Source organism: Trichomycterus rosablanca, chromosome 9 (genome assembly GCF_030014385.1).
Source record: "Trichomycterus rosablanca isolate fTriRos1 chromosome 9, fTriRos1.hap1, whole genome shotgun sequence".
Lineage (NCBI taxonomy): Eukaryota > Metazoa > Chordata > Actinopteri > Siluriformes > Trichomycteridae > Trichomycterus > Trichomycterus rosablanca.
Window position 1 is genome coordinate 638,701 of NC_085996.1, and position 11,300 is coordinate 650,000.

The 11,300-nt window shown below is 43.6% G+C and overlaps 1 protein-coding gene across 1 annotated transcript; it reads right to left on the reverse strand.

The window, feature by feature from the left end:
- Window positions 1-2,673: 2,673 nt before the first annotated feature.
- On the reverse strand, window positions 2,674-10,587 carry flrt2 (fibronectin leucine rich transmembrane protein 2). Its single transcript, XM_063001529.1, has 2 exons — window positions 10,297-10,587; window positions 2,674-5,237 (listed from the first exon to the last, which is right to left on the reverse strand). Exon 2 carries the CDS (start codon window positions 4,951-4,953, stop codon window positions 2,938-2,940), a length of 2,016 nt encoding a protein of 671 aa, XP_062857599.1. The 5' UTR covers window positions 4,954-5,237; window positions 10,297-10,587; the 3' UTR covers window positions 2,674-2,937.
- Window positions 10,588-11,300: the final 713 nt, after the last annotated feature.

Here is an 11,300-nt window from a genome sequence, read left to right on the forward strand (position 1 = left end):
TTAATAAAAAACTACAGAAATAAATACAGAAATAACTTAATTAATTAATTAATGAAAATCAAAAAAATAAGTAAATAAATTAATCAAAAATTGAATGAATAAATTAATAAATGAATAATTAAAATAATTATTAAAAAAATAAATACATAAATAACTAGATTAATTAATTAAATAAATGAATTAAATAAATGCATAAAATAAATGAATAAATACATAATTGAATAAATAAATAAATAAATAAATAAATATATGAATTATTAAATAAGTAAATAAACAACTAAAATTATTAATGGATTAATCAATAAAATAAATAATAATTCATCTGCTGCCACAATATTAAAATCATTTATCTTATATCACTGTGATGTAATCACTGTCATTAGCAGGGGTGTCCACATACTTTTGGCCGTGCAGTATATCCTGTCTCTCTCACCGCTCGATGGCTGCAGAGTTTTCTGGCGGTTGAATGCAGCGTTAGCCTCTGATTAGCATGAGCAGTGAACGCTCGTTATGGCATTTAGCATCGAGTCACTCGTACTGTAACAGCGTAGCATCATCTAAAGGTCAAAGAGTTAATGAACTGCGCCACAGCGATTCCACACGTTTATATGCTTCATTAGATTCATATTAACGTCGCATTTAGCTCTGTTTATAAATAAAGAAGCTGCTCTCTGCTCTTAGTGGTTAGTATTTACGCCTTTATCCAAAACAAGCATTAACAGGAACACTGATGGAATAGGGGGGAACACACCCCCGTCCCAACTTTTCTGGAGTCTGTTACAGCATCGAATTCTAAACGTGTTTGGAGAAAAGGGACACAGGGACACGACCTTCCCCAAACTGTTGCCTGAATATCTAAACCCATTTATCATGAGGTGTCCCAATACTTTAGTTATTCTAGTGTAGCACAGGAGGCAGAGCCCGGCCGGTGGTGACGTGGCGCTCGGACCTTGTCCGGGTGAGCCCCCGTCTCTGAGGAACGGTTCTCACTGTAAAACACGACCTCACAAAGGAGCGAGCATGAACGCAGCCTGAGAAAATACTTCCCCGACTGCACACAGCAGCCTTTTAATCCCAGACTCACATCTGGTTCTGCTCCGTGTCCCAATACTTGTGGTTTCTCTGTACCTTCCACCGAAGGGTTAAGAACCCTCTCCACGGGCGCCCGCTCCCCTCTGCTGTTCCTCCCCCCAAAATAAAGAAAAAACCCCAAACCTCTGCATATTTTCTCCTCCTGCGTCTCCCTGGAACGAGGGATTAGGGGCGGGGGGCGAGAGGGGCGAGGGGGGCGAGAGGGGAAGGGCGTCTTTGAACTCGCCCCACCAAATAAAATCTTGTCAAAGCAAATAAAGTCGGTAAGTAGAAGCTGGAGGAACCGGCGCTCCTGACCGAACCTAACCAGGCGCCCCGGCTCGGAAAAACCAGCGCAGCTGTAAAAATAGCTTTTAATTGCGCCGGCGCGGCCGCACGAGGGCGAAGCGAACTCTGGTACGTACCACTTTGCTCGGGACTGGAGACGCTCTTCCGTTTTCGACGTCCTGAACAACCAGGGGAGGAGAATACAGACGGAGCCGAACGAGGCTCTTTTATTTCTGCATTTACTCCCAGTTTAGTCGTAGCCAGTTCCTCTCCCTCTGCTGGAGACCCCGATGGCGTACCAACACACCCTCCCTCAGACGCGTGAGCGCTTCACTGACCCCTTCTTATTCGCCCGTACTTTGGTGGATCGGTGCGTGAGGTCGGTCTCGCTCACGGAGAGTCACGCGCTGATCTCCACGTTCCTCCACTTCTGTACAGGCGCCTCGGGCTACCAACCAGCGTCCTTAAACAGCCTTGAAGACCCCGCCCACTTTTTAGTCCCGTCTTTTCCCACCCAACTAATTTTGCCTGCACTTCCAATCGTGCCCTCTAGGGGGCTCCCAGCCGGCCGGTAGCAGAGCTGAGATTCGAGGCCCACTCAACAGCTCTGGGACGAATCAGAATAACAACTGAGGTTTTCTTGACTTGCTCTTTGGACCGAACAGGCACAAATTGACTCTAGCGTCAGTATGTGTTAGCATTAGTTACATGTGACAATTATATGTATATATATATATATAATTATTATTATTATAAATCTCTTAACCCACAACACACACAATGTGTAAATGTTCCAGCAGCTTCCGGTGTAGTGATGAAGCGTCGCTCCCTACTCCCTACACCGTCTGAAGTTCACTTCATTTGAACATTCTCGTTACCTTTGGATCAGAATCTCACTTAAAATGGTGGAATACCCTACGTAGTGCACTTCACAGGAACAGCCGGGGTGAATGGAACGCTCCTACAGAATCGGTGCTGATGGTTGAAAGACGCTTTCTGAACCAATCAGAGCTTCTGATTGTAATTGTTAGTAAGAAATGCTGTTATTTACATTTATTCGGTTTGCGTCACACAGATGACGCGGTAATGAAACGCTCGATCGGCTTTCTAACGACTTCCTGTTTTACTTCACCACCGGGAAAAGTTTGGAGGTTTTTAATTATAAGCACATTTACAAAATACATGTTCTGTGTAGATTATATTGACTCGTGACTCGACTCGGACTCGTATTTTCTGACTTGTGAACATCTCTGGGTCGGGCGTCCGAATACTTTTGGCCGTATACAGAATTTGACAAGTATAACAAAAAACCTGGAATTTTATTCATTTATTTATTTGTAAAAATGGATTTTATTGTGAAATTAACCAAATATCAGCGGAAATAAAAAATAAAAATAAATCCTTGACTGAAAACCAGCGCCCCCACCAGGACGTCGAAAACGTCTCTATAGTACAAACCACAGCGGCGCAACCGCGAGCGGAACCACGATCAGGAACCGAGTCCTGGGAATGTATCAAAAATACAAGATAAATCCGTGTATGAATCCGAGAGTCGTTTAAATTAGCACGTGTGTCCCGTCACGTGTGGCAAAAGTCCACGGTGGGCACGTTGCTGCTCTTGCAGAACACCAGGCTGTTGTTGCTCCGGTGGCAGTCCCGATACCCGATGCCCACGTTGGGCGTGTAGACGGGCTGGATCCTAAAATCGCCCTTCAACAGCTGCTCGTTGTTCAGCGGCACGATCTGAAAGCTGGTCTCGGTTATCTCCAGGATGGAGTTGTCCTTCTTGGTGCCCGCCTCGCAGTAGTCGTCTTTCCTCCTGCCCCGGCTGTACTTCCACTCGGACTGGGCGCGGGACGCCCGGCTCTTTCTGTGCACGTGCCAGCAGAACAGGCCGAGCAGGGTGATGAGAACGATCAGCGCCACGCCGCCGATCACTCCGGCCAGGAGGAAGGTCAGGGTGGGGTCCTGCTGCGCCACCTGCTCCGACTCCGTGTTCCCCGTGTTCCCGGGGCTTCTGGGCGCGGCTTTGGTCCTTATTTCTGTGCAAATGGTGTCCTCGCCGGGGCGGTAGCTGTTTAGGGTGTCCAGAATGTACACGCAGATGCGGTAGTCGGACTTGGGCTCCAGGTCATACAAGCCGAGTCTGCGCTGGTCTCCGGGTACCGTCCTCTCCCGACTGACGTCCATCATCAAGCTCTGGCTCCGTTTCACCCAGGTGACTTTGTACGCTGTCACGGTGAAGTAAGACTCCCAGGAGACCTCAGCGAACGTCGCGTTCACGAACAGGACGGACATTTTCATGGGGTCTTCGTACGGAGGAGGGAAATTGGGAACAAACTGTGGTGGAGGGGGTGTGGGCCGGGTCGTGGTTGGGAACGAAACAGTGGACGGTCCGGTGGTAAGACGTGAGGTCCATGGAAGGTCGGTGGTCCTGTGAGGGAGTGGTGTAGTCGGAGGTAACTGAGTGACCCGCGGATAGACGGTAGTGCTGCCAGGGCATTCCAGGGTGTCAACCGGTAGCTCTCGGATTACCATGCCCTTCAACCGGTCGGGCCGGTGACAGATGAACCCTTTGACGTTTGTGGAAGATGGTAAGGACTTCAGCCAGGTAACAATCCACTTGACGGCGCAGTCACAGCGCCACTGATTGTTCCGCACGTTAAGATGCGTCAGGCTTTTCAACCCGTTGAAGACTCCCTGCGGTAAAGTCTGAAGGACGTTCCCGGACAAGTCGAGCTTCTCAAGCTGTCCGAGGCCGGAGAACGCCGAAACCGAGATGTCTTTCATCTGGTTCTCCTGTAGATATAACCTAACAAGTGACCCTGGAAGCAAGGATGGGGGCGTCGTCAGGGAATTGCGGGTTAACGAAAGTTCCTTCAGGTTCACCAGGTTCTGGAAGGCTCCCTCAGCGATGGCGTCGTCCTCCAGAAGGTTTCCATCCAGGATTACCCGCTGCAGGTTGGTCACGTTCCGAAAGGCGTCCTGGTGGATCACGGCGATCCGGTTCTCATCCAGACGGAGCTCCTTCAGGTCAGTCGGTAACCCTGCAGGGATGCTGCTGAGGTGATTCTTGGTGAGGAAGAGGAGCTTGAGACTCGCCGCCTCCTGAAAGGCCCCGTCCTCGACGCCCACCGTGGAGATGGAGTTGTCATCCAGGTGCAGCTCCTCCAGCATCTGGAGCTGTCCCAGGGCACCTCTGGAGATGGTCTGAATGTTGTTCTCTTGCAGATGGAGGGTCCTCACGTTTTTGGGTAGGTTCAGCGGAAATTCGTCCAGCTGGTTCCCGTACAAGGAGACGAACTCGAGCGAAGCTACGCCGTGTAGCTCGCTGGGGAAGCCTGCGTTGTTTATTTGGTTGTTCTGCAGGAACAGAGTCTTGTAGCCCTCCTGGACCCCTAGAGGGACCGACGTCAGACTCCTCTCGTTGCAGTAAATGAAGGTCTTGTCACAGCGGCACACTTTGGGGCAGGACGCCACGGGGTCGAATTGCACATACAAGCCCAGGAACACAGTGAACCAGAAGCGAAGAAAAGTGGTCCAGTCATTGTGCAGGACTCCCATCTGAAACTCCATTCTGGGACAAAACGCCATGAGGTCCTCCTCGAACCCGAGGCCTGAAGAATCAGAAGTAAATCCAGCGAATAAGGTGCTTTATGAGATCAAATCTCACAGGAAGGAAGTCCGAGGTTAATCCCTCTATAATTGTCGGTCCTTCGCCTCGGCGCCGCGTTCCTCTCCGAGGGTGCAGGTTCCACGGCGGGACTCCCTCCGCCCGGAGCCCGAAACGCCCGCCCCGCCTCCTCTCCTCTCCGTTACACTCCAGTGGGCCTGAACCCAGGACGCTTCCAGCCGCTGGTACATCTGGGGCCCCGGACCTGTAAACCAGTGAGAAGTGATCAGGGTTCAGTAAACGTTCTTCTAACCTCAGGAGCTCCTCACTCAGAGTCCATGTGTTTAAACTGCAACTGTTCACACCAAGCTTCTTAGTGAACCATCTTCAATTAAAATAAATAAAGAATTAACTAGAATTAAGATTTTTTTGTATTAATTTGTTCATTTATTATTTTTATCAATTGCTTTATTCTGATCATCATCAAATATGTTGGTGTTTGGAATTACAAGATTACAAGCTTTAAGATTCTATGGTAAAAAAAAATATATATATATAATAAAAACATTAGATTTTTGCAGCATTTTGGTTCATTTTTAGCCTCAGCTCATGGTGAACCATCTTCAATAAAAAATAATAAAAACAAATAAATAACCTCAAGAATTTTGGCAAAACTAGGAATTAATAATGAATTACAAAATGAAGGAGATTTTAAGAAAAGACAAATATATATATTATTTGTTCATATTTATTTAACCATTTATTGTTATTATTATTATTATTATTATTTACTATTTTATTCTGATCATCATAAAAAAATTTTTGTTGTTTAGAATTAAAGCTTTGAGACGTCTATGGTAAAAAATTATAAACAAATAATAGATTTTTGCAGCATTTGGTTTAAATTTTGACCCTTAAGCTCTTGGTGAAACATCTTCAAAAAAAAAAAAAAAAAAAAAAAAACAATAAATAACTAAGAATTAATAGAGAATTCCAAAAAAAATTAAAGGGCATTTTTAAGAAAAAAAGCACTAAAAAGGAAAATAAGATCATTTAAAAATAATTAATAATAAATGAAAAATAAAAACAAAAAAAATTAAGGGGATTAAAAAAGAAAAAGAAAATATTTTTATTATTTTTTATTTATTTGTTTAACTTCTTTCTGATCGTCATAAAAAATGCTGGTGTTTGTAATTAAAGCTTTAAGACGTCTGTGGTTTACAATAATTATAATTAAAAAAAAATTGATTTTTGCAGCATTTTGGTTCAATTTTGATGCTTAAGCTCATGGTGAACCATCTTCAATAAAATAAAAAAAATAAAAATCTTAAAGAATTTTTAAAAATAAAATAAAAAAAACTATTTATTTTATTAGTTTCATTTGATTATTTATTATTTTTATTAACTGCTTTATTCTGATCAGTAGAAAAAATGCTGGTGTTTGGAATTAAAGCTTTGAGACGTCTGTGGTTATATAAAATATATAATAAAATATTGTTAAAGGGATTTAAGTGAAAGATTAACCAGAGAAAGTTTTAAATATGATCTATAATCCCTCAGATGATAAAAAAAACTTTGTATTTTTGGGGTTTTGGATGAACTCGGTTCTTTTTTTAGGAACTCGTTTATAAAACCTGAATGAACTCGGACAGAATGTGAGACAGAACGTGAGAAAGAAGGTGAGACAGAATGTGAGACAGAACGTGAGAAAGAAGGTGAGACAGAATGTGAGACAGAATGTGAGAAAGAAGGTGAGACAGAATGTGAGACAGAATGTGAGAAAGAAGGTGAGACAGAATGTGAGAAAGAAGGTGAGACAGAATGTGAGACAGGACATGAGAAAGAAGGTGAGACAGAATGTGAGACAGAATGTGAGACAGAATGTGAGACAGGACGTGACCCTGCAGCACATTCCAGTTAAAGCAGAACCCCGGTGCGGTTCCTCGGTTCCTCTCCTGTCAGTCGGGACTTTCCAGCCCGACGCTCGGAACATAAAAACACACTGCAGTCCTCAGAGCAGTCCAAACTCAATCACACACAGCCAAAAGTATGTGGACACCTCAGTATACACAAAAAGAGGGCGTGTCAGGAAAATATACCCTCCTCGTACACCACCGGGGCCTCCAGCAGAGGAAAAGGAACTGGCTATGACTAAACTGGGAGAAAATGGGAGAAATATCAAAGAGGAAAGCGTTTTAACAGCTGGTGTTTGTTTAGATTTAGTTTAGGGAAGGTCCTTTCCTGCTGCAGCACAAAGCGAGGTCCAGGTTTGAAAAATGAGACGTTAAACACAATCAAAGATAGAAATGACGATGATGGATTGTCTTAAACATATAAGCACACACGCCCAGAGAGGGCGTAAACACATGAGACATAATCATGTCCAGTCCCTCACCACAAGCTCAGACTGAAGACTTAATCTTAGTACCGACCCCACCACACACACCAGTAAGGACAGTCCAGTGGGTCACTGGTTAAATCAAACCATTAACAAAACCACGAGCTGTAAAGGTTCAGAATCCAGAATCCAGGAGCGTCTGAAAGAAACAGACAGAAGCCTGTAGAGATGTGGTGACCTGACGGGACCTGAAATCAGCAGCTCTGAAGAGTGTTCCATTCCAGAGAGGTGTCAGTTACAGGAACACCTCGCCTTACGTTGCTAAAAAATCCCTAAAAACGACCTAGACCCCCTATAAACCCTATAAGCAACCCCATAACGTAGCTGATCCAGCAAACCCTTCCACAGCTCAACACTTAATACGTTTATACAATTTAATCCATCTCTGATGTTCTTGTTGATGGAGGTGTTCTTTATCGCTGAAGCATCATCCGCGCCTCATCCTGAACGTCTCATGCCGCTTTATCGTAGCCACCTGATCTTCTAACGTTATAGCATGAGGAATAGCAGCACCAGCGCTAATAGCAAGAACTTTAAATATAAAATATTAAAGTCACACCTACACGAAGACGGTTCGAATTGACTGCTATGAAACAGCACCACCATGTGGCGGGACGCTGGAACTAAACATCATGTAAATGAGACAAGATTTTGAACATTTTTAATCTGGGTATGAAGAATCCAGGAGGTCTACATGGTCTGTACTGTATCTGTGTTGTGGTGCGTTTGGTGTTTTAGGGTTCCCACATCCTAGAGTTCAGATCAACCAGAAGAAATGAAAGGAGATCAGAGGAGCTTGAGGTTCGGAGATCAAAAAGTTCAGTTTTTTTATGTAGGGAAGTGATTGTGAGGTGGCGACGCTGATGTAGGAGGATAAAACGAGCGTGTAATAAATAAACAAAGTAAATAAGAAAAGTAAAACCACACCCTGATGTCTCACTGTCACAAACAACCAACTGTAGGATGGTTCAGGGTGGATCTCAGGTTCTCATCCTGGACCAGAAGATCCAGAAGCAGTTAGTGTTTCTGATCCTCAATCAGCCGATTCATGGAAACCGTTCCTCAAAGAAACGTTCCTGTAACCGTCCAGCTCCAGACTTCATTCCATTCTGAGCTAATTAAAACCAGACTGTACGACTGTACCAGTTCCTGGACGTACCGAAGCCTCCAGTAACCCGAAAATGGCTTTCAAACACGTTTTCCGCTCCAGAAACCCACAGAGGGACACGCCAGGGTTCAGAACGAGAGCCAGTGTTCGGTGAGGGGGGTGTTATGTGTTCGTCTGGGGGTCTGAAGGACCAGAATCAAGACGTGAACCCTACAGAGAAGCTCTTGAGAAGATGGTGAGAAACAGGAGGTAACAGGAACCTTTGAAGAACCGTCCATGGTTCCCTGAAGTACCTCGATGTTTGTTAGTGTCACAAATATGGAAACGAGAAATCCAAAAACACAAAAACCTGCACCAAAAGTACAGAAGATCAAAAAGGTTCCTCTATAGTTTCAGTCTGAAGAACCTGAAGAACCTTCCCTGCTACGTTTTATTTACATCTCAGCGTTCCCTCAGTTAGTACTGACCAAAAGTGATCTGTACTCCTGAAATGACCAACCTGTGCTCCGACAGGAGCGTAATCATTTAAAAATTAAAATTAAAACCCATTACAAGGAAAAAATTTTTTTCTTATTAAAACCTATTTAAGGTAAAAAGTTTAATGTGGCTCAATGTACTAAAACAACAACCCAAGGAACGCCAGCGTTCCCTCAGTTATTACTGGTTTTAAGTGCTCTGTACTACTGAAATGACCAAATTATGTTTTAAAAGGAAAGCTTTATTCTTAAAATTAAAACTTATTATAAGGAAAAAAGTTTAATGTGACTTAACGTGATAAAACAACGACCCAGAAACACCCGCGTTCCCTCAGTTATTACTGATCAAGTGCTCTGTACTGCTGAAATGATGAACCTGTGTTCCAAAATGCATGTATTAATTTATTTTTTTCTTAAAATTAAAACTTATTATAAGGAAAAAAGTTTAATGTGACTTAATATACTAAAACAACGACTCAGGAACACCAGCATTCTCTCATCTACTGTATTACTGGTCATAAGTGCTCTGTTCTGCTGAAATGATCACACTGTGCTCCAAAAGGAATGTAATCATTTTTACCTTATTAAAATGTAAAACTATTATAAGGTAAAAAGCTTAATGTACTAAAATAACGCCCAGGAACGCCAGCGTTCTCTCAACTATCACTGGCCAAGTGCTCTGTTCTGCTGAAATGACCAAACTGTGTTTCAAAAGGAACGTAACAATAAAAGTTAAAACCTATAATGAAGGGGAAAAGCATAACGTGGCTTAATGTACTAAAATAACCCAGGAACGCCAGCGTTCTCTCAGTTAGTACTGGTCATAAATGCTCCATTCTGCTGAAATGACCAAACTGTGTTTCAAAAGCAGCTTTCTCCTCATAATAACAGGTTTAAATAAGAAGAAAGATGCTTAAAATAATCATTCTTACGTTCCTTTTGAAACACAGTGGTCATTCCAGCAGAACACATGAACGATACTTGTCGTTATTTTAGTACATTAAGCCACGTTAGGCTTTGCTCCTTATAATAAGTTTCAATTGGAAGAATAAACCTTAGAGTAAAAATACTTATATTCTTTTTAGACAAGAGTTTGGTCAGCTGTACAGAACACTGACCGATACTGACTGAGAGAACGCTGCGTTCCTGCGTCGTTATTTTAGTACATTACTCCACTTTTAGCGTTTTAGACTCTCGCTGTTTTTAGGGGGTCACTGGTGCTCAAAAGCGTTCCAGATTCCACCAGGAACCCCCTGAGTTTGGACTAAAACTTTTCCTGAGAGTCTTTATGAACGGAACGATGATTTATTAATAATCGCGGTTCTGTGGTGCAGCGACTCACCGTTACAGTTCAGTCCAAAATCCACTTCTATTCCTCATTCACTCCTTCACCTCCTCCTGGATTCACTCCTGCAGTAAATCCACTCCTGTATGGTTGAGGTTCTTCAGTACTGATCCTCCTGAGCTCTCCTGCTGCTCCTCTCTCGCTTCTCTTCACATTCACTCCAGATCCGGTCCAGAGAGCGACTATCAGACCCGACATCAGATCCCGATCCGACTCCAGATCCTGTAACAGATCGAACATGAATCGGATCTGCGCTGAGAGAAGCGCGACGGCCAAGCAGCGACAGCGAGCGGAAATACAATCACCTCCTGATTCACTCATTTACCATCTCTCTCTCTCTCTCTCTCACACACACACACACACACACACACACACACACTGTTCTAAACTGAACTCCTGGTGTCCACACTTTTTTGGCAGAGGTTCCACAAACAGCTGCTGATTTTGCATATTCGTACTCGCACTATAATCCAGACACTAATGAAAACAGACCTGATCAAACCAAAACCTTCAGCACCTCCTGCACCTCCTCCTGCACCTCATACCAATCCTCTTACTGCTCCGAGTTCCTCATGTGTTCCAGCTGTGTGCTACCAGAGCTGTAAAATAGGGCATCAGACCCCAAAAAGAGGACATTAGATCCTAAAAAGGAAAACATCAGACCTTAAAAAGGAAAACATCAGACCAAAAAAAAGAGGAACGTCAGACCCTAAAAATAAAACCATCAGACCCCCAAAAAGGGCATCAGACCGTAAAAAAGAACATCACACCACAATAAGGAGGACATTAGACCCCAAAAAAGAGGAACATCAGACCCCAAAGAAAAGGAACATTAGACCCCAAAAAGGAGGAACATCAGACCCCAAAATAAGGAACATCAGACCCAAAAAAGAGGAACATCAGACCCTAAAAATAAAACCATCAGACCCCCAAAAAGGGCATCAGACCGTAAAAAAGAACATCACACCACAATAAGGAGGACATTAGACCCCAAAGAAGAG